This window comes from Lucilia cuprina, chromosome 3 (genome assembly GCF_022045245.1).
Source record: "Lucilia cuprina isolate Lc7/37 chromosome 3, ASM2204524v1, whole genome shotgun sequence".
Lineage (NCBI taxonomy): Eukaryota > Metazoa > Arthropoda > Insecta > Diptera > Calliphoridae > Lucilia > Lucilia cuprina.
Window position 1 is genome coordinate 3,136,615 of NC_060951.1, and position 19,921 is coordinate 3,156,535.

General features: G+C 32.5%; 9 protein-coding genes across 10 annotated transcripts in view; 4 read left to right on the forward strand and 5 right to left on the reverse strand.

Annotated features, from left to right (window-relative positions):
* The window catches only part of LOC111684933 (DNA-directed RNA polymerase III subunit RPC1), a 66,694-nt gene extending 66,210 nt beyond the window's left edge, over window positions 1-484 (forward strand). The window contains exon 10 of the mRNA XM_046946002.1: window positions 10-484. Coding sequence (XP_046801958.1) covers window positions 10-204 — 195 coding nt within the window. The 3' untranslated portion in view covers window positions 205-484. The remainder of the gene's footprint in view (window positions 1-9) is intronic.
* On the reverse strand, window positions 482-2,754 carry LOC111684948 (E3 ubiquitin-protein ligase RMND5A). The gene is made up of 3 exons (XM_023447181.2): window positions 2,326-2,754; window positions 1,486-2,267; window positions 482-756 (listed from the first exon to the last, which is right to left on the reverse strand). The coding sequence occupies exons 1-3, from the start codon at window positions 2,570-2,572 to the stop codon at window positions 484-486; spliced, it is 1,302 nt and encodes a 433-aa protein (XP_023302949.1). The 5' UTR covers window positions 2,573-2,754; the 3' UTR covers window positions 482-483.
* Window positions 2,755-2,951: 197 nt separating this feature from the next.
* Window positions 2,952-4,902, forward strand: LOC111684940 (CXXC-type zinc finger protein 1-like). The gene is made up of 3 exons (XM_023447171.2): window positions 2,952-3,105; window positions 3,168-3,289; window positions 3,352-4,902. Exons 1-3 carry the CDS (start codon window positions 3,076-3,078, stop codon window positions 4,784-4,786), a joined length of 1,587 nt encoding a protein of 528 aa, XP_023302939.2. The 5' UTR covers window positions 2,952-3,075; the 3' UTR covers window positions 4,787-4,902.
* Window positions 4,870-6,027, reverse strand: LOC111684932 (adenylate kinase 8). The gene is made up of 4 exons (XM_023447162.2): window positions 5,888-6,027; window positions 5,587-5,827; window positions 5,166-5,521; window positions 4,870-5,113 (listed from the first exon to the last, which is right to left on the reverse strand). The coding sequence occupies exons 1-4, from the start codon at window positions 5,981-5,983 to the stop codon at window positions 4,943-4,945; spliced, it is 864 nt and encodes a 287-aa protein (XP_023302930.2). The 5' UTR covers window positions 5,984-6,027; the 3' UTR covers window positions 4,870-4,942.
* An 856-nt stretch (window positions 6,028-6,883) lies between these two features.
* Window positions 6,884-8,153, forward strand: LOC111684947 (beta-lactamase-like protein 2 homolog). Of its 2 annotated transcripts, none has more exons than XM_023447180.2 (4): window positions 6,884-7,101; window positions 7,161-7,327; window positions 7,454-7,663; window positions 7,716-8,153. In XM_023447180.2, exons 1-4 carry the CDS (start codon window positions 6,983-6,985, stop codon window positions 8,093-8,095), a joined length of 876 nt encoding a protein of 291 aa, XP_023302948.2. In that variant the 5' UTR covers window positions 6,884-6,982; the 3' UTR covers window positions 8,096-8,153. The 2 variants fall into 2 exon arrangements, with proteins under 2 accessions (XP_023302948.2, XP_023302947.2); XM_023447179.2 differs by having other exon boundaries at window positions 6,886-7,101; window positions 7,439-7,663.
* A 93-nt stretch (window positions 8,154-8,246) lies between these two features.
* On the reverse strand, window positions 8,247-9,766 carry LOC111684946 (39S ribosomal protein L3, mitochondrial). The gene is made up of 4 exons (XM_023447178.2): window positions 9,591-9,766; window positions 9,408-9,504; window positions 8,795-9,342; window positions 8,247-8,729 (listed from the first exon to the last, which is right to left on the reverse strand). Exons 1-4 carry the CDS (start codon window positions 9,626-9,628, stop codon window positions 8,300-8,302), a joined length of 1,113 nt encoding a protein of 370 aa, XP_023302946.2. The 5' UTR covers window positions 9,629-9,766; the 3' UTR covers window positions 8,247-8,299.
* Window positions 9,767-10,476: 710 nt separating this feature from the next.
* On the forward strand, window positions 10,477-13,796 carry LOC111684945 (solute carrier family 25 member 46). The gene is given in 10 exon segments (XM_023447176.2): window positions 10,477-10,701; window positions 10,780-10,938; window positions 11,004-11,167; window positions 11,284-11,334; window positions 11,996-12,119; window positions 12,187-12,345; window positions 12,416-12,472; window positions 12,539-12,754; window positions 12,819-13,062; window positions 13,064-13,796. Coding segments are annotated over 10 exon segments (1,518 nt in total). The 5' UTR covers window positions 10,477-10,669; the 3' UTR covers window positions 13,376-13,796.
* Window positions 13,797-13,950: 154 nt separating this feature from the next.
* LOC111684938 (pre-rRNA 2'-O-ribose RNA methyltransferase FTSJ3) lies at window positions 13,951-16,786 on the reverse strand. The gene is made up of 3 exons (XM_023447169.2): window positions 16,558-16,786; window positions 15,217-16,492; window positions 13,951-15,161 (listed from the first exon to the last, which is right to left on the reverse strand). Exons 1-3 carry the CDS (start codon window positions 16,622-16,624, stop codon window positions 14,045-14,047), a joined length of 2,460 nt encoding a protein of 819 aa, XP_023302937.2. The 5' UTR covers window positions 16,625-16,786; the 3' UTR covers window positions 13,951-14,044.
* An 849-nt stretch (window positions 16,787-17,635) lies between these two features.
* LOC111684943 (nuclear RNA export factor 1) lies at window positions 17,636-19,904 on the reverse strand. Its single transcript, XM_046946005.1, has 6 exons — window positions 19,586-19,904; window positions 19,271-19,500; window positions 19,029-19,203; window positions 18,283-18,588; window positions 18,102-18,229; window positions 17,636-18,043 (listed from the first exon to the last, which is right to left on the reverse strand). The coding sequence occupies exons 1-6, from the start codon at window positions 19,664-19,666 to the stop codon at window positions 17,944-17,946; spliced, it is 1,020 nt and encodes a 339-aa protein (XP_046801961.1). The 5' UTR covers window positions 19,667-19,904; the 3' UTR covers window positions 17,636-17,943.
* Window positions 19,905-19,921: the final 17 nt, after the last annotated feature.

Genomic DNA, 19,921 nt, shown 5'->3' on the forward strand with positions numbered 1-19,921 from the left:
TTCTTTCAGTTTGAAAAAACTTCAGATCATTTATTCGATGCCGCCTACTTTGGTCAAACCGATGCGGTGGATGGTGTTTCCGAACGCATTATATTGGGTATGCCTGCTGCTATAGGCACTGGTCTCTTTAAATTGATACACAATCATGAGGACACAGAATTACCGGAAATACAGCCACCCATATTTTCTTCGGTGGCTGCCTAACTTTAAATTTGTTGTCTTAAGTTAAGTTTTTATTAAACAGAAAAAAATTAAAATAAAAATAAACATGATTTTAAATGTGTGTTTAATATACATATGTATTTTTAAAATTGGCTTTATTTCGTTAAATATTCATTTTTTGCGTTTTTTTTTATAAATAAATGTTTAAGGTTCCATGTTCCATTGTTTTCAAATATCCCCTTTTAATACATTTGTTCCATCATTTATAACATTTGAAAAATTTTCTAACCATCCTGGGTTTTTCAAACCTTTTATTTAATTTTAAAAATAAATCCTTACAGCCTCGTCGGCTGTCTGCTCTACGGGGCAATAGGGACATTTTAATATATGACCATTGCTTAGTTTGTGAAGAGCATCATTGGAAATCACATGACCACAGGCCAGTTTTTTGGGTGGATTGTCTTCTGTAGACTGTTGCCTTAAAATGGGGCAGGCAAATATGGAGTGATAACGATATTCTGGATCTAAATCAATTTCTATGGGCAATTCATCACGGCCACTCCAAATGTTTAAGACTTGACGGGATTGCATGACCTATGGACAGAAATATTAATATATTTCCTTAGACAATAGTTATAGTTATATCAGACCCTTTTTCAAACTGAAGAACAGATTATGGTTCAAACTAAACTAAAGTTCAGACTAAACTATAGTTAGTACAGACTATAGACTAGACCATAGAACAGGCTATAAACTCGACTATAGTCCAGAAAATAGAATAGACTATAGTACAAACTATAGATAAAACTATTGACTAGACTATAGTCCAGATTTTTGTCTATAGATAAGACTAAGGACAAGTTCAAACTATAGACCAAAAGTTAGATTAAGTCCAGACTCTACTACAGACTATAATCCAGACTGTAGTCGAGACTATAGTCTAGACAATAAACTTAACTATAATTCTTGCTATAGATAGCACAATATTTTAGGTAATAGATTGGCCAATAGATCAGACTACTGTCTAATCTATAGCCCAGACTAAGCTGACATATTCTAGTTAAAGTCAGCCAAGTGCTGACTGTAGACTAAACTATTTTGCATACTTAACAATAAACTACAGTAAAGACTTTGACTAGACTATTGTCCAAATCATAGGCTATAGTTTAGACTATAAACTAGACTATACAATGGACTTTAGCTTAAACAATAGTTTGGACTTTTGTCCAGTCCATATAGACTAAACTTTAGTCCAAACTTAATAAACTGTTCTTCAGAAAAAAGCTACCTTTAAAAATTTTTTAAATTTTTGCCAGCACTCACCTGTTTTATATTCAATAATGCCGGCAAAGCAGTACATCCAGCATTTATAACCACCGACAAAGCTGAATTCTTACTAATACCCAACGTATGACAAGCATCCTTGAGAAATACATACGATGCCTCAGTCCAAGTCTCATTTGATATAAGATTTTTATAAGGAGAATTTTCAATGCCCGAAGGTAAATAAATGAAACAACCCATTAGATTGGGTATTTCATGGTCGAAGGTGCCAATAAATTTATGGAAATTATTACGAGCATAAGCAATAGCCTCAGCCTGAGCTGAAATTCCTTTCGAAATGATTTGCAAAAATGCTAAACGATGTAATTTAAATTCCAACGAAGAATTCTTTGCCAGCAATTCATTAGAATATCGGGAAGTCCATTCTAAGGCCGGTTTAAGATCACGCTGTTGTATGGCTTTCCAAATGCGATAGATTTCCGCAAAACTACGCTCGGAATCAAAAACCTCTTGAGCCATTTCGGCAGGCATTTTTGATTCCTTAATCAAGAGTTGAGCAACATCATCCATGCCCTGACGGCAGTAATGTTTAGCTATTACTTTATTTAATAGCATCATATTTTCCTCATCCTGCAGAGCATCAGTACGTGTGGTGGCTGTAAAGTCAGAAACAAAGTTACGGTCTATAACTTTGCCCACCTTAGAAACGGCACCATGTAAATCACGATGTTCACTGGACAAACGTTGCAGCTTTTCATTGGTCTTTTGCAAGGCCTCGGTAATAATTGCTATTTGACTGTCCGTCAAACGAGGAGGCGAAGCTATATTGTTTTACGGTTTAAACACATTCATTTTCAAGATATTTCAGTTTTAACTTACGTTCCATTTCAACTTGCATATCAGCTTCATCGGCCATGGGATCATCGGTATCCACTTGGGTACCGGTATTAATGGTACCCGTCATTTCCTGTTCTGCCTTGCCCAACACCTGCATTAGTTCCTCCAGTAAAGCAGCCACATCATTGATTTCTGCAGCTGCATTGTCTTGTATTTCGGTAAATTTACTAATAACACGATCCAATTCCTTTTCCACGGCTATTATAGGCTCCAATTCAGACGAGGCCATTATCGTGATTTTAGTGGGTCAAATCTTTTTACGTCTTTTAATTTTCTCTTCTTATTTTGCTTTTATTTTTTTTCGTGTTGTTTTTATTGAATTGTTTTATTTTGGTAGTTAATAAATAACAATTTGTTTTTATCTTTTTAAACAAAATTGAAAATTTGTTTCAACACAATGGAAATGTTTTTGTTATGCTTAACATGCACTTTTTCTTTTTTATTTGGAAGAAGAACGATAATAACAAAGAAGTAATAAAGAAAAATAAACAATACTTTTCACTTCTTAGTTTCACTACTATAAAGATACAACTCTGCAATAAATGTTTATAAGGTACCCCGTTAAATTCATACCATATCAGATAAAAAAAATAGAAAATCGCAAGATTTGAGGAAAAAATATATGGCAATGTTAGACTTCAAAAAGAAGAAGACAAAAAAACATTGTTTTGTTTTTTTGTTGGATATATTTGTGGCAAAACTAATAAGAAATCCTAAAGAATCCTTCAGAGAATGAGCGAAAAAAGAAAAAATAAGAAATCGGTAAATAATTTACTTCAAAGGAACAAAAGTCGAATTAGTAAACAACCATTAATTCATTACAGAAAGAAGAAATAGCCAAGGAATTTGATTTGCCGGAGCGCAAGTCGAAAATTGCCACCATCATGAAGCAAGATGGCCAGGCATACTGTATTTGCCGTACCTCAGACTGTTCCAGATTTATGATGTAGGTTTTTTTTCAACATTCCTGTTAAAAATATCAAAAATTTATACAAAATTTCTTTTAAGTGGTTGTGATGGCTGTGAAGAATGGTATCATGGTGATTGCATTAATATCACCGAAAAAGAGGCCAAACATATTAAACATTATTATTGTCAAAAGTGTAAGGAAGATGATCCCACTTTACAAACGGTATTTCGTGTAGTGCCCGTGGAGAAAACAGCAAATCCAATGGGTGCTGTTATGCCTATAGAAGCGGAAAAGCGCAAAAAGTCCAAAGATCTTAGCGCCAATGTTGTCGTTGAAGTGCCCGTTAAAATAGGCACTAAAGTAAACCGTTGTGGTACGTGTGAGGGTTGTCGCACACCCAATTGTAATAACTGTGAAGCCTGTCGCATACGTGTGGGCCATAAGCCGCGCTGTGAAAAACGAGTTTGTTTGGTACAACTTCAAGCACAAATGTCGGCACAAATAGCCCCTCAAGTCGTGCCACAACAACAGCCGCCAGCTCCACAACCCAGCAAACCCACTAAGAAAAAGGAAAAGCCGGTAAAAGATCGTCAACGCAAAAGGAAAAGATCCTTGACTCCTGAGCCTTTTATCAATCCTGAACTAGAAGGCCTACGCCAATGTTATGGTCCCGGCTGTAGGAACAATTCTCGTCCCCAGTCAAAGTACTGTAGTGACGAGTGTGGTTTGCGCTTGGCGACTGCACGTATATTTCAGGTTCTACCGCAACGAGTACAAGAATGGAATCTCACACGTTGTCGTGCAGAGGAGGAAAATAAAAAACAACTAGATCAAATAAGATCTAAACAGGCTATGGTACGTTTTGCTTTAGCTGAACTAGATAAAAGGCATCAAGAACTTGATATGATTGTGGAAAGAGCCAAACACTCTTCTTTGGATCCCAATTTCCAAGAACACAATGATATAGAAGATGAACAGTCTATGTATTGTATTACCTGCGGTCATGAGATTCACTCACGTACCGCTATTAAACATATGGAAAAATGCTTTAACAAATATGAATCACAAGCTTCATTTGGCAGTATTTTCAAGACACGCATTGAAGGACAATCTATGTTTTGTGATTTCTATAATCCAGCCAGTAAGACCTACTGTAAGCGTTTGAAGGTATTGTGTCCAGAACATTGTAAAGATCCTAAAGTTAGCGATACTGATGTTTGTGGCTGTCCTTTAGTCTCCGACGTTTTTACACCTACTGGGGAGTTTTGTAGGGCTCCCAAAAAAAGTTGTTATAAACATTATGTTTGGGAAAAGATACGCAGAGCTGAAATTGATTTGGAGCGTGTTAGACAATGGTTAAAAATGGATGAGCTGCTAGAGCAGGAGAGGCAAATAAGGCATCAAATGGCTTCTAGAGCTGGGGTATTGGGTTTAATGTTACATTCCACTTATAATCATGAGGTTATGGAAGAGTTATGCCGCCAACAACAACAGCAATTGGCTGCAGCTCAACAGCAAAAGCAGTTAATGTAGAAAATGTTATGAAATTGGTGTAAAAGTTTGAAGAACAATATGATTTTAGGCAAAAGTAATGTCTAAGAACAAGACTTAACATGTAAAATTTAATAAAATTTATAATAAAATGCCAATAAAATGAAATAACAAGAAAAGTATTTATATTCAACTAGATTAATCTCTTGTATTACGCTTAAAGCCCATTAAATGAGGAGTTTGTATGATAGAGCTCAACAGAAACATTTTAACTTGCTCAGACGATGCCTGTGCATCCACCACTATCGTTTCATGACGTTTTAATAAATAATTTAATATTTCATCTTCATACTTGTTAAAGAAACGCATCTAAAGATAACAATAATTAGATTTTTTGTTAGAGAACTAAACATTGAATTACCTCTTGTTCATAGTATGAGCAAGTATGACTAGGTTTACCCAAATTGTGCATATTAATCAGTCTACGCATACAAAGCATTTCCGGACATTTCAAATAAAACAATTTATTAGGTGGTAGTTTAAAATTTTCCAAAATATCTTTAAAATCTTGTAAGGTATGTGGGAAATTAAGCAAAATCCAACCACGGTTTAAACAATCTTTTTCCAAAACACGTTGCGCTATGATATTAAGTAAAGCTTTCGATTTGGCTGCACAATTGTTATAATAAAATGCTCTTTGCAGCTCTCTATCTAGTGTATCATAAGGACGATTATCATCTCCTCTTAAATGTTGATATATTAACATTTCAGCATCAACTTTTTTTGAAAAGAAAAACGATTTTTACTATAGGCAATTTTTTAAAAAAAAGTACCAAACCCACTTAACACCACATTGTATTTAGAAACTAAATTATAAGCTTGAGTTTTTCTCCCCGAACCGGGTCTACCAAATAGCATAATGCGATAGAGATAATTTGTGGAAAGATGTAGGGATTTTATAAACCCATTTTTGCCTCCATTTAAACAATCCTGATATATTTCATTAGCTATACGTTTAATATTTCTACCAATCCATTCTTGAGCATCCTGTGGTCTTATTAAAGCACATTCTACTAAAATTTTCTAAAAAATTTAAATGGTAATTGCAAACTTAAGGAAATTTTGATATTTTCGTTTTGTTACTTTTGTAATTTCGATTAATTTGTGTCTTTCAAAGTACACCATTGTTTCGGCTGCGTATTCAGTTAAATTCAATTCGTTTTTATTTAAAAGAGCCATATGTTTTGCTAATTTATTTTTTTAAATTTTAAAATATTTTCATTTAACTTCTATGCTTTTAATTAATTTTGGATTTATTTATAAACATATCAACGTCTGTAAAATTGTAAAATGGTTTCCTTAAACACTAATGGCGAATAAATGCTTTTAATTTACTTTTTTCATATTTGAGTGAACCAACCTGAGGTGAACCAAAATGAGGAGGAAACGTTAAGATAAGTGGTATTCAAATTATGGTTATTAGTTACATAACATTATTTATATTTTAAATAAGATTGAATAGTTAATTTGTAAAAGTTATAATACGCAATTTATAAAAATAATTACTAATAAAATGTTTAATATAAAGTCAGACTTACCTGAAGTCCATTTATGTTATTTTCACATTTTCTATATTTCTTATATATATAAATCGAATAAATACTTTTTAAATTAATTGAATATTAAAACAAAAACACTATCACAAACTTTTATTTCTTTAAATTAAACACTTTTTGCACTTTTTAATTTTTAATGAAACCGACGCACACTTCTTATTAGAATGATAAGTAATAAAAAAATACAGTTATAACAGAACAAATGCATAAAAAGCATAGTTGCATTTTTTGCAGCGGCAGTGTTGCATTATTGCAGCAACAATGTTGCTAATTTACGTTTTTTTTTTTTGAGTACATATCAAGATGTCTCAAACGGTAATTGTTTTCACTTACACAAAATAAATTTGTAAATAATACATAAAATTTTGAAATTTACTAAAAATCTAATAATGTAAACGTAACTTAAGTGTGTAAACAATATTTTTCAAATCTTTTTTAAAAATATTGTTTTGTTAAAATATTCATAAATAATTTTTGCCAGTGTGTTCTCTAGCAGCTGTTATCTGATAACAGACAGCTGTTTCCTCTTAACTTCTTCCCCAGATAATACAAAATTTAGTAAATATTGCGTTTTCAATTAACAACATTCCCAATCGCAAGAGTGTTTATTTAGTAAAAGAAAATGTCTTTAATTCCACCGGTTACTCGTCTTTCCTCTTCTATTATAAGAATATTGGGTTGCAACCCTGGACATATGACCCTACAGGGCACCAATACTTATTTAATAGGAACTGGTCCAAAGTGAGTTACTGGTATTTGTAAAAAGAACAAAGTCCATTTTAAATATTTCTCACATTTAGACGTATTTTAATTGATACTGGAGATCCTGATGTGCCAGAATATATAAAACATTTAAGTGGTGTTTTAAAGGAGGAAAAGGCTTCTATTAGTACTATTATATTAACACATTGGCATCATGATCATGTGGGCGGTGTTAAAGATGTTTTGAAAATTGGTGCCGATAAAGGTTTTTATCTTAATCGCAAAACACTCATCTCATAAAAATGTTTTGTTTTATGTGGTTAATATGCATTTTAACATATTTTTTATATATTTAAATTAAATTATTTTTTTAAAGTAAAAATTCATAAAGATTGTCAGGTTTTCAAATACCTAAGAACCGATGCCCCCGATGTGTGTCCCGAAATACCAGATTATGTAAAAGTAAAAAAATTACAGGATCAACAAGAATTTGAGGTGGAAGGAGGAAAAGTTAAGATAGTTCATACTCCAGGTCACACCACCGATCATGTGGTGTTAACCACCCCCGAGGGTACTCTATTTAGTGGAGATTGTATTTTAGGTATAACAATTTTAATTCTATTTTTAAATATATAATAATTGTTAAGTTCTAGGTGAGGGAACCGCTGTTTTTGAGGATTTATATGATTATATGAAAAGTTTGGATAAGATTTTACAACTGAAACCCTCACTTATATACCCCGGTCATGGTAATATCATAGAGGATCCTTTGGATAAAATCAAGTATTATATAAAACATCGTAATCAGCGTGAAGAACAAATTCTAGATTTCTTTGTGCAACGTCCTCAAAAGAAATTCCAGGCCATGGATGTGGTTAAAGTGGTGTACAAGGAAACCCCTGAGAAATTGTGGCCTGCTGCTGCCTATAATGTTAGTCATCATTTAACAAAATTACAAAAGGAGGGAAAATTACAACATTTTCTTGAGAATGATGAGGATGTTTATATGCATTCAACAGCCAGTAAAATATAATTTAATATTTTTTTAACAATGTTATGTTATGTAAATAAAGTTGTTAATTTCCTATGAAGATCTTTTTATTATTGAGCAAAAAATTATGATTGCCTTTAAAGTTTAAATTTGTTTAAAGGTCTTTTTTTTCATTTTCACTTTAACAAAACAATATCTTTACCACTACAATTTATTCGTTAACAAATTTACTCCTTTCGATACTTACTATTTCTCCTCTTCCGGTTTGAATGTTATAGTTTCATCTTTGAAATTATGCACTTGATCAAACCAGATGTCATCAGGTCCTTCTGTAATTTGTTCAAAACTTGTGGGGAATGGTGGTGCGGTTTTATGTCTACGCAATGGCAATATAGTATCGTAAATATAAACCAAACCGTTAGTTGAACCAGGTATAGCACTACCATTTACCCACATAACATTGTATTTGGTATTAATACGCCAAATACGTAAACCTTTAGCAATGCGCCATCTATTGCCCATATGACCGGGCATTTTTGTACCAGGCCACACACGACCCTTTTCGCCACCACCACCAATATTACCAGGACGACGATGAGTCTTAGTAACACCATGAGAGGCAGGCATACCCTTGAAACCGTGACGTTTAACAACACCCTGGAAACCGTGGTCGACACTAAAAAAGACAAAGTTAAAATTTAGTTTAGAAAATAAAAAGTTTTAATTTAAGTAATTTCTTACGTTTTTCCTCTAACATCTATATAATCACCCACTCTATAGTGATTCACATTCAAGGGGGTGCCTACTGGTATGGCTGCCGAGGGAGAAACAATAAATCTTACTAAATGTTTCTTGGGCAGTAAACCGGAATCCTTAAATAAACCACAATATTCTTTTGTCAATGTCGAGGGATCACAACTTTCAGCGCCCACCAACAGACAGCCATAATTACTCAAATTGGAAACATTAGGTTTATGGGTGGGTTTGTATTCCTCAGGGGGAATATACTTTACAACATGATTATCAACAATTTGCAATAATGTAGTACGTATTCTTTCGCCATTTTTAAGCCACAAAGGATATTGACCAATTTTGCGGGCAATAACACCGGTACGACGTACTCCCTCAGTCCAAGGTTGTAGTTCCAATTCTTGTGTCTTAACCAATTGTTCACGTATGGACTGATCATAGGATGGTACACCTTTTATTAAAGCAGGAGGACCAAATTTATCATGAACCAACTCTTGGACAAAAGATTTGTTTTCGGGTGTGACCAAATTATCACGCATCTTAAATTTAAAGAAAGTAATTTAGATAATTATGTTTTCTTTAATAAATCTATTAAAAAACCAACCTTGCGTTCTTTTCTTAAAAACCATGATGGATTTCTTAAGTGTGGCCGGCTCAAATGACCCTTTTGACGCACTTGTGTAACAGACACAGGCCGCAGACTGCAAATAGGAATATGAAAAATTTGAGGTTAGTTAAAGCTTTTAATTTTAAAAGTCTAATCACTGTATATTGCACTAATTCATACCTTAATTTATTAAAATCAACTATTAAGGTTCTTAGCATTTTGTATTGTTTTAATTTTTTATAATATTTAATACATAAATTATTAAAATTCCCCTTAAAAACAGGAAAATCTCTAAATACTTGTTAAACCTTGCCGTTTATTTTTCTTTTTTTCTCTTCTACTTTTTTAGTTCAAAATCGTCTTCTTTTTCATTGGCCTTTCACAGCTGTTTTGTTGTCATAGAGTGTGTTCAGTGTTTTGTTTATATATTTTTTGTGCATGACCAGTGTACACTTAATAAGGTAGCCTCGTCCGCACAGCTGATCATCAGCTTTTACAATCTTATCTGTCAAAATTCCTGTTTGTTTACATAGAAAAAAAATCGCAAAAGGTGTAAAAATTTTAAAAAGTGAAGAAAATTATGGTTTTAAAGGAGTTTTCTAGGTCAATCGTGATTAAATGTCTTTGTTATTCTTCTCTCTTGATAAAAAAAGAAAATCTTTAGCTCCGGCATACGTTCCAAATCAGTTTCAACTATTTTTAACACGACCAATCACTTTTCACAAAAAACACGTTTAATTCGGAAATTTGTTCTTCCCAATAGATATAGTTATGATTTTCAGACATTCCACGTTTAAATAATATAATATATTAATATTAATAGTTAAAAATTTAAATAATTGCTAAAAACTCATATTTTTATTGTGTTTATTTGTTGCTTTTTCATTCTACACACACAGCTTTTTTTGACAGATGGGATTATTCTACAATAACAAATCGCCTGTTGTTTTTGTATTGTTGTATTTGTTGTAGCGACGAGGCTACCTTATTAAGTGTACACTGTGCATGACAGCTAGAGTGAGATAGATGGTCAACTTAATTTTATTGACATTTTTGTGACATTTGCTTAAAAAAAAAAAATATCTGTAGAATTTTATATATTTTTAGTAGATTTATTGGAGATTTTTAGAAAAATTAACAAAATATAACCTGTATTTAATAATATTTGAGTAATATTTAACAGGCTTAATGTAAAATTATTGATAATCTACGGGAATATAGAAAAAAAATTAACAAAAGTTTTATTTAGCAAAGGCGATATGGCAGGCATGAATAATTATTCAACTTTAATGTAGGCAAACCCATTTTTTTTATCAGAAAGTAATTTGTTATTATTATGCTAATGGTAAATTTCATATATCCAAAAAAGGTATGCCACTAATAAAAGGCCTGTTAATGTGGAGGAAGACACAGATACTTTGGAAGGACGTCCGCAGAGACCACGTAATATTTTTAGTACTACCACTGCAGTAGATCCCACGTCTTTGCCACCTATAAATATACCCATACAAAGATCACCGCAAATGCAGTAAGTTAGAATTTAACAATAAGAATTATATATAAACATTATATAAATTTACATTTTCTAAACAGATTTCAAACGAATGAAGAGGACTATCATGCTTATTTAGATAGTTTAAGAACTATACAGGATGGCATGATGTCGGGCATGAAAACTGTCAATTCGGAAAGAGATTTATCACTGCCTTTGGATAAGCACAGAGTTTTGGATAATTACTTTGAAAGTCAAGAAGATGGTATGTGGTATTTATTACCAGATTTATTTTTAATTTGTTTTTTTATGATTTTTGTTTTTTCACAATATTGGTTTTTTAACCATTTCCTTCCCGTCATATTTATGTACTTATTTTAGAAGATCCTGAGAAGCAAAATATAAATTCTTTATACTATAGCGAAGAGAAACGTATGTAGTTTGTATACAAAATATAACTCCAAATGCATGTATGGTCAATAACAATGTGAATATTATAAATATTTTAGGTGAAGGGAGTGATTATTAACCATGAACTACATTTTTGCAAAAATTTCAAGCTAACTTTCTTCAAATACCGGACTATATAAAGATAGATAGATAGATAGATAGATAGATACATAGATAGATAGATAGATAGATAGATAGATAGATAGATAGATAGATAGATAGATACATAGATAGATACATAGATAGAAAGATAATGCTAGATTTTGAATTTTCACAATTTTGTTAAAAAAAATCTGCGATTTTCCCCAAAAAATAAATAAAATTTTTAATACTTTTTTTATTTAATATTTTTCAAATCTTGATCTTTGTCTTCCCCATATGTTAATCGCTTTTGGTTAATATACACTTAAATTTTTAAGAAGGTTTCCGGTTGCTGTCACATCTAAACATTTAACACTTTTTTCATTTAATTTACTTACACTTTTCAAATTAACTCTTCTCGACTCAATTTTTAAGATTAATCCTCTCTAAGCTGTTTAATTTTAAAACAATTATATTAATTATAAAAAAACTATTAATCTTTTGATAGCACTTTTAGTCTATTTTTAATTTCTTCCTTTTCTTGTTTATTACTTCTCTCCAGAAATTTCAATACGTAAATATTTGGGCATTGGTGTACAATGGGTTAGTTTGGTAACGGAAAATTTACTCAGTCATCCCTTTATTGTATTGAGGCGTCAATGTCAAGTTTACAATGCCTCACAAAGGTAGTTTTAAATGCTAAAAATAAACATTCTTTTTATATAATGTTTTTTTGTAATTTCCATTTCCCAGATATCATTTGCATCCATTTGCTTTAATACCCTCTATAATACATTTGCATAGACGTCAGGGTGTTACTACTTTGTGGAAAGGTTTAGGCAGTTGCTTGCTAGTAAGAGGCATGTCTTTAGCTATGGATGATATTTTATCCAAAATAACCACTTGGCCCAAGTAAGTAAAAAACTGATAGAAGAAAAAAAAAATACTCTTTAATTTTGTTTGTAAATATTATATGTTACAGGGAAGTGGACAATCGTACCTCTTTGAAAAGATTTGGTCAACATATTATACTTAAAAGGTATATGGAGAATTTACTATTGTTTTTATAATAACTAACTTTCTAATGATAATTGTTGTCTAACAGCATAAGCATTGCCTTGGTAATGCCTTTCTATGCCGCCTCTCTGGTGGAGAGTGTGCAAAGTGATATAGCCAGTGAAAAGCCAGGACTATTTGATGTTTTTCGTGAAGGCAGTTTACGTTTATTATATTGGAAATATCCCCAAAAAGGTCGCATGCTACCCATATGGGCTTTAATTGGGCCCACCGTTTCAGTGGGCATAACGAAATACTTATTCAGGTAAATTCCTGTTTATAACATAAAACAAGTTCTTTAATAACTTTTTTTTTAACTTTGTCTACAGCTTGGTTATTAAGGGTTTATCCTCACGCATAATGCGCCGTCGCATACAACAGGCCCAGGAACGTAAAGGTGCCAAATTTAAAGATGATTCTTTGGAAAATCAAAACGTTGAAGTCTATTCGAATCTTATCTCTATGTTGACTACTGAAGTTTTCTTTTATCCTTTGGAAACTATTTTACATCGTATTCAATTACAGGGTACTCGTACTATTATCGATAATCTAGATAATGGTTATGCTGTGGTGACCTATATTAACCAATTATCAGGGTGCTATAGATTGTTATCGCACCACTGTAGCCACTGAGGGTTTTTCGGGTCTTTATAAGGGTTTTGGTGCTATAATTTTACAATTTGCTGCTCATATAGCAGTTATTAAGCTCACAAAATGGGTTGTCAATCAAATAACGGAAGTTATATCGAATCGTCCTCCTCCCAAAGTAGTACAATATTATAATTTAGATCGTGGCCAGCAGTCAAATTCAACAACAATATCGCCCAGTCTAAGTTCCGGCAGTGATTTAGATGCCAATAGTGTGGGCAATCGTTCGGTGGATTAGATTTTTCTTTAACTTCTTTTAGCGAACAAGTTTTAAACTCTTAAATTTTGTAAATGGCTTAATTCTACTAACATTATATAATCATTTAAGCTGTAGGCTCTCTTGGAAATTTGTATTTTTTCAAACTCTGTGTATAACTGTAGAAAAACACAAGTGTGTTTTTTTTATAATGAAAGAAGTAATTGAACAAAGAATTGTTTTTTTAGTTGTACTGTGATACTTCCGTTACACATTTAAAATAACGATCTTTCTGTATTTATGAAGCTTAAATCAATTGTTTTTTTATGTAAAGTTTAATATATAATTTGTTTTTGGCCAAATAATTGTTAAAAATTCTCGAAGATAAAAAAACATATAAAATTAAAACTAATTTATTTAACTAAATAGAAATTAATGTATTTAATTAATATAAATAATAAAAAGAAAACTAATCGAAACTTAAGCTCGCCAGAGTTCAACATTTAACCAAAATTAAAAATTAGTAAAGTACTCTCTTAGAAAAATTCATTTAACTTTCTTTTTTTATTGAGCACACAAATTAATTGTTCTTTTTTGAAAAGTATTTGTCACTTTTATATTTTCATAAAAAAATTATTATTTTTTTTTCACTAAATATGTATACTTACGTTTTGTTTGTTAAAACTAATAGTAACAGCTAAGAAACACCTTCTATTTTCTACCCTTGCCTTTGCCTTTGCCTTTGCCCTTCTTTTTATCTCTTTTACTCTTGGCCACCAGAGAACGTTTATCCTTCTTTTCACGTGGATCCACCACCTTGTAACGTCCCTTAACACCAGCCGGACGTCTAGCACGACGACCAGTTTGATGTTTCTTAGCCACCACATAGGTGACTTCCTTCTTCTTTTCCTGAGCCTTTTTGTAGATTTTCTTAATCTGTTTGGCCTTCTCTTGGGCGGTGGCATCAGCATTTTCCAAAATCTTTTCAGCCTGTTTCTTAGCCTTAGCCAAACGTTTAACAGCACGTCTGCGTTTACGAGCCTTTGCCTCCATAACCTTTTTAATGGGACGCACATTGAGTTCTTGGACTTTACGTTGGTATTCTTCTGCCAACTCTTTAGGCACTGGTACTGGTTTCTTCATGTGCACCTCTTCATCTTGCACAAACCAAGAGGGTAAATTGTCATCGTTGAAAGCATAACGATTCCAGGCACCATCAATTAAATCACGTCGTGTCTTTTTGCCCTTAATCATCATGGCTCCTAAAGCTAATTCCTCTTCAGTCAAGCGTATTTTCTTGGCTTTTGGTTCCTTAGCCATATCGCCTGCAGTTTTTTCTTCATCTTCTGTTTCCTCATCTGAAGAATCACTAGAGGATTCGGATGAAGATTCTTTTTTGTCTATATCATGGCGTGCCCGGCGTTTGGCTTTTTTACCCATTAGCAAATTACTTTCGCCTGTTTCTTGACTTTCACCCAACACTGCTACGCCCTTGCTTTTGTACTCGTTGGCCAAACGATCCAAATCGAAATCTTCATCGTCATCAGTGTCTATGTTTTGTAGATTTTCCTTTTCATACCACAGCTGCACACGCTGTTGTCTCTTCGTATCCTTATCACGAAAATCTCCCGATTTGATAAGTGGATGTTGTTCCTTTTTCTTCTTATTCTTACCGGCTTTAGAGGTTTTTTCTAAATCTTCATCATCACTTAGACCCAAACCCTGCTGATCCATATCACTATCACTCTCCTCCTCAGCTGATAGCTCTGGTTCATCATCATTTTCATAATTGGCATCATCGTCCATACGTTTGTCATCTTTGTCGTATCTGTCAGTTAAGAAAATTAATTAAATAACGCTTAGAGTGGGTTACAACAACTTACTTTTTGTATTTCGGCAATTTGGGTAACTCCTGTTGTTCGCCTTCCACATCAAAATCTGGCACTACATCCAACATTTCATCCAACTCTTCTTGGGTTTTGACAGTTTTCAAATCGAAGATTTCTTGATCAACTTCTTCCTGGGGACCATCATCTCCTTTGATAACCATGTTTAAGTTCATTTTCTCTTGTAATTTTGCCTTTTCCTTTAGGGTCTTCTTGCGTTTACGCTTCAATTCTTTTTGTTCTTCTTCAGCCAAGGTGGAGATTTGTTTTTGCAATTCTTCATCTTCCATATCCTCAATTTCTTCTTGCGTTAATGGACGTTTGGGAGCTTCTTCCTCTTCAATAACTTCAGTTTCTTTTTCCTCCTCTTTAAAGTATTCCTCCTTGATGGCCTTCCACCAGGCCAACAGACCCTTGATATCTTTACGGCCTAAGACTTTGATATCTTTACAGCATTCTAAAATTTCCTGTGTAGTTTTGGGATGATTGGCAATTCTCTCATCATCGATGCGTATTGAACCGATGCCCTGCAAAGCAGCTAAACCATTTTCAGACTGCATAAATTCTGTGGCCGATAAGTCGTTTCTCAAAGCAATATCCTGCTCGGTATAGCCCTCAGCTTTAATACGCTTTTGCTTGTCGGGATGCAAAAGGCTGCCCTTCTTGGTGCCCTCTAAATCGAGCTCCTCGAACACATACTTGGGATCCAACAATTTAGGATCAATGCGATCGGGTGCCAAATAACCCTGGCAGACAACGAAAATTTCAGCTGACTCTTTACGAGAAGCACTAGGCTTGGTGGCATGCACCTTCTTGAACAACTGTTTTAAAACCCACAGCAAGGCATTGTAATCTTTGGATCTGAAAACTTTGGTAACAAACCAACCGCCACCTCTCAAAAACTCCGTGGCCAATTTTAATGACATCAAAGTCAAGCAAATCTGCTGATAGGCATCATGTAACCAATTACGACCCACATTGGGAGCACCATCGTGCAACACAACATCAGCTTTCCAGGTCTGCAGTTCTTTAGTCAAAGATGCTCTACATTTGTCGGTGGTAATATCCTCCACTAAACTTATACAACCGGGTATGGCGCGTATAGGAAACAAATCCACACCTATGACAATACTCGACACAGGCATATTCTGTTTAGCCACCTGCATCCAACCACCGGGAGCAGCACACAAATCTATACATACTTGAGACTGTTGCAAGAAACCAAATTTACGATTCAATTGTATCAATTTGAAAGCAGCACGGGAACGAAAACCTTTAAAAGAATTACAATTTGAATTAAAAAAACGAGTTCCACATTTTCATGTTGTCTTCACTTACCCGTCTCTTTGGCCAATTGATAAAACTTATCTTTACGGGCTTTTCCTACTTTGGATTTTTTGCCCATTTTCTTGCTGTTTTATTTGTTTTACTTTTTATCACTTTATTTAATAAAAAATTTATTAATTTTTATAAAAACTTATTAAAATTTCAACAAAAATGACCGAGCTCCGTATTTGTGTGCACGTGTTTTTGTTGAAATAAATACATATGTGCGTTGTTGCTTTTTTTCCACACTGCCAGAGTGTTGGCTGTCAAAATGTAAACAATGTAGAGTTGCCAGAGGAGGAAAATACATACAATGTGAGTTTAGCAGGTCTTGTTCGGGTCGACACACAAACACTTACATTGCTTACCAGATAAAGATGCTTAGTTCATATATAAAAAAAACGATTTTGCTAAAGCACAGCAAATTTGCAATACAATTAAAAATAAAGTTGCCAGAATGTGTAAAAAATGAAATGTTAACAATGTAGAGTTGCCGGTGTGGGAATAATAAAAACCATATTCATTGAGAGAAATTTTTGTTAAATTAAAGAAATATTAATTTGTTTAAAATATCAATAAAATATTTAACAAAAATTGGACAAACAAATATTGGTTGAAGTTTTAAAGTTAAAAAACTTTAAAATTTATTCTTCATTTTTAAAATAAATTAATTTTAAGCTGAAAAAGTAAAAATTATTTTGAAATCTATATCGTTGAAGTAAATATAGATAGAACGTTTTTAAATAAAACTCGTTACGTTTTCTTCTTGTTACGTACATATAGTTTTATATTTAATTAATTTATTGTATTTTTTTTGGACTTAAATCTATTATTTTATTATTATTTATTTAAAGATTTTTTGCAGCATATCATTCTCTTTTCTTTTATTTAGATAGAAGCTCTTAAATGTTTATAAGAAAAAAATGTATGTAATATGTATGTAATAAAAAAATGTATGTAATATGCATGTAATAAAAAACTATTTACAAAATTTTATAATATTAATAACTAAATTTTAAAGACATTAAAAACATATTTAAAAAAATCTTTTCTTTTCAAAGATATTTAACAATTTTTTTTAAAGGAGAGGCTAACAGCTTTTTTTTCTATATTTATAAACTAAATAAAGTTTATGTTAAGATTTCTTTATGAATATATATATAAAAAGTAATATTTAATAAGCAAAACCAAGTCAAAAATATAATAATATAAAATTACAGCTATTTATTAATTCAAGCGATATGTTTTGGGGGGAAAAATGGTTTCAAATTTCTTTCAAAATTATTAAAAAAGTTTTTTTTCCAAATTCTTAAGTTATTACAGATAAATAATATTACGGGGGCGAGAAAGAGAGTGAAAAATCAAGGATTAACTTTAATTAAAAGAAAATAAATAAAATTATTTTATAAAAGCCTCAGGGGGTATTTTACATTCCTTATGTAATTTTTCAAAAACAAAAGCGGCATGATTATAATCCCAATTAGTTTCCTCCAAACATCTGGAAAAAACATAAAAATATAAAAAAGAGAATAAAAAATAAGAAAAACTGAACCTACTTTCTGCTCCATTCGGCATTCATATTACTTTGAACACACATGGCTTGGACCATTTGCATTTTCATAGATTCGTCCGGTTGTCTGGGAGCAACATCAGCTGGTGGTGGCATTAAAGCTGCAGCAGATGTCTAAAAAAAAACATTAAATATATGCAATTATTAAGAGTTTATGGTGAAATTACCGTGGGTTGATTCATTTGTAAACGATTTTGTAAACTACCAGCAGCAGCATTTGTTACTGTGGCTGCGGCGCCAGCAGTACCGGCTGCTGTTGGTGTTGTGCTTACAACTGCTGGAGGTTTAAGGAATGTGCGTGCCTGCGCTCCAGTTGCACTTGTTACTAAAATCATTTCATTGCGTATACAAAAGCCACCGCCAGCGGGTACAATAACAAATTGTCGTTGGAAATAACGTATGTCACCGCCAGAGTTGCTCGAAGAGTCTAATTCTTTGAATAAACCAGCAACGGTAAAGGCTATTAGTTTGGGCTGAAAGTAAATTAAAGTTTGATTAGATGACATCCGGATTTGTACGATCGACACTGTTAGAAATGTATCTATTTATCTATCTATGTATCTATCTATCTATCTATCTATCTATCTATCTATCTATCTATCTATCTATCTACTTATCTGTCTATCTATCTATCCATCTGTCTATATATCTATCTATCTATCTATCTATCTATCTATCTATCTATCTATCTATCTATCTATCTATCTATCTATCTATCTATCTATCTATCTATCTATCTATCTATCTATCTATCTATCTATCTATCTATCTATCTATCTCTCTATCTATCTCTTCATCTATCTTTCTCTCAATCTATCTTTCTCTCAATCTTTCTTTCTCTCAATCTATCTTTTCCTAAATCTATCAGCCTCTCCATCTATCTATCTCCTATCCCTTATTAAAACCAACTTACCGTAAACAAAGTCAAATCCACAGAAAACGATTGAGGATCATGTTGTGTCTTAGGCCACTCGGCCAATGTTGAGACCACTGCCAAACGTCCCACCTTCAATTGTCGTATCTTCGTTACATCCTCATTATTAACAATACGACGGAAATTACGATTAAATTTCCAAAATGAATGTAATCTACAGCAATTAATTTAAATTAAAAAAAAAATTAAACAATTTAAACCATTTTCACTTTCCCACATACCTTCCAGCCTGACTGGCCGGTGGCACTGATATCGACATCATAGCCTGTTCATGATAAGCATCCAGTAATGGCTGACGATTATCACTATCGAATATCATAAAATATTGTTCCAAAAATTGTCTTATTATATCAGCACCTGAGGCATCACATAAAAATGAAGCCTGTGCTTTGGGCAGAGTCGAAGTGTCATTGACATCGAATAAGATTTGTGGTTCCAAGTCTTCGCCATCCTTTTAGATATAATTTTAGCACATAGTCGTTAAGTAAAATTAATTTATTTATAAAATATGAATGAAAAATCGCTTCTATACTTACCAATTTAACAATTTTGGGAAATTTACGTCGTACTTCACTGTGAATTAAATATGGGTAATAAAATATATTTTTCGTTAACATATTTTAGGGTGAATGTTATGGAGGAAAAGTGAGTGAGTGTTATAATTTAAAACATTTTTTTGAAAAACATGAAATTATATAAAAAGAAATGTACATTAGATTTGTAATTTTAATATAATTTTAGAAGAATTTAAAGAGAATTCTTATGATTCTTTAAAGATATATAATAGATTTTTCATATGTCTATTATGTAGTCGGTATTGTAGTCTAGTCTGATATTTGTATAAAAGTCTAGCTTGTCTAAACTATAGTACA

Bases quoted from the DNA above. Each gene is read 5' to 3' on its own strand.
- LOC111684948 (XM_023447181.2), bottom strand. From the start codon at position 2,572: ATGGCCTCGTCTGAATTGGAGCCTATAATAGCCGTGGAAAAGGAATTG. The intron at 2,268-2,325 runs GTAAGTTAAAAC...AAAACAATATAG, and splicing joins TATGCAAGTTGAAATGGAAC to CTTCGCCTCCTCGTTTGACG. The intron at 757-1,485 runs GTGAGTGCTGGC...TTCTGTCCATAG, and splicing joins CATTATTGAATATAAAACAG to GTCATGCAATCCCGTCAAGT.
- LOC111684940 (XM_023447171.2), top strand. From the start codon at position 3,076: ATGAGCGAAAAAAGAAAAAATAAGAAATCG. The intron at 3,106-3,167 runs GTAAATAATTTA...AATTCATTACAG, and splicing joins AAAGAAAAAATAAGAAATCG to AAAGAAGAAATAGCCAAGGA. The intron at 3,290-3,351 runs GTAGGTTTTTTT...ATTTCTTTTAAG, and splicing joins GACTGTTCCAGATTTATGAT to TGGTTGTGATGGCTGTGAAG.
- LOC111684932 (XM_023447162.2), bottom strand. From the start codon at position 5,983: ATGGCTCTTTTAAATAAAAACGAATTGAATTTAACTGAATACGCAGCC. The intron at 5,522-5,586 runs GTGGGTTTGGTA...TTTCAAAAAAAG, and splicing joins TAAATACAATGTGGTGTTAA to TTGATGCTGAAATGTTAATA. The intron at 5,114-5,165 runs GTAATTCAATGT...TGTTATCTTTAG, and splicing joins GCTCATACTATGAACAAGAG to ATGCGTTTCTTTAACAAGTA.
- LOC111684947 (XM_023447179.2), top strand. From the start codon at position 6,983: ATGTCTTTAATTCCACCGGTTACTCGTCTTTCCTCTTCTATTATAAGA. The intron at 7,102-7,160 runs GTGAGTTACTGG...TCTCACATTTAG, and splicing joins TTAATAGGAACTGGTCCAAA to ACGTATTTTAATTGATACTG. The intron at 7,664-7,715 runs GTATAACAATTT...GTTAAGTTCTAG, and splicing joins TAGTGGAGATTGTATTTTAG to GTGAGGGAACCGCTGTTTTT.
- LOC111684946 (XM_023447178.2), bottom strand. From the start codon at position 9,628: ATGCTAAGAACCTTAATAGTTGATTTTAATAAATTAAG. The intron at 9,343-9,407 runs GTTGGTTTTTTA...TTTAAATTTAAG, and splicing joins TTTTAAGAAAAGAACGCAAG to ATGCGTGATAATTTGGTCAC. The intron at 8,730-8,794 runs GTAAGAAATTAC...TGTCTTTTTTAG, and splicing joins ATAGATGTTAGAGGAAAAAC to TGTCGACCACGGTTTCCAGG.
- LOC111684938 (XM_023447169.2), bottom strand. From the start codon at position 16,624: ATGGGCAAAAAATCCAAAGTAGGAAAAGCCCGTAAAGATAAGTTTTAT. The intron at 16,493-16,557 runs GTAAGTGAAGAC...ATTCTTTTAAAG, and splicing joins TCAATTGGCCAAAGAGACGG to GTTTTCGTTCCCGTGCTGCT. The intron at 15,162-15,216 runs GTAAGTTGTTGT...CTTAACTGACAG, and splicing joins AAATTGCCGAAATACAAAAA to ATACGACAAAGATGACAAAC.
- LOC111684943 (XM_046946005.1), bottom strand. From the start codon at position 19,666: ATGTTAACGAAAAATATATTTTATTACCCATATTTAATTCACAGTGAA. The intron at 19,204-19,270 runs GTATGTGGGAAA...TAATTGCTGTAG, and splicing joins CCGGCCAGTCAGGCTGGAAG to ATTACATTCATTTTGGAAAT. The intron at 18,589-19,028 runs GTAAGTTGGTTT...ATTTACTTTCAG, and splicing joins TGGATTTGACTTTGTTTACG to CCCAAACTAATAGCCTTTAC.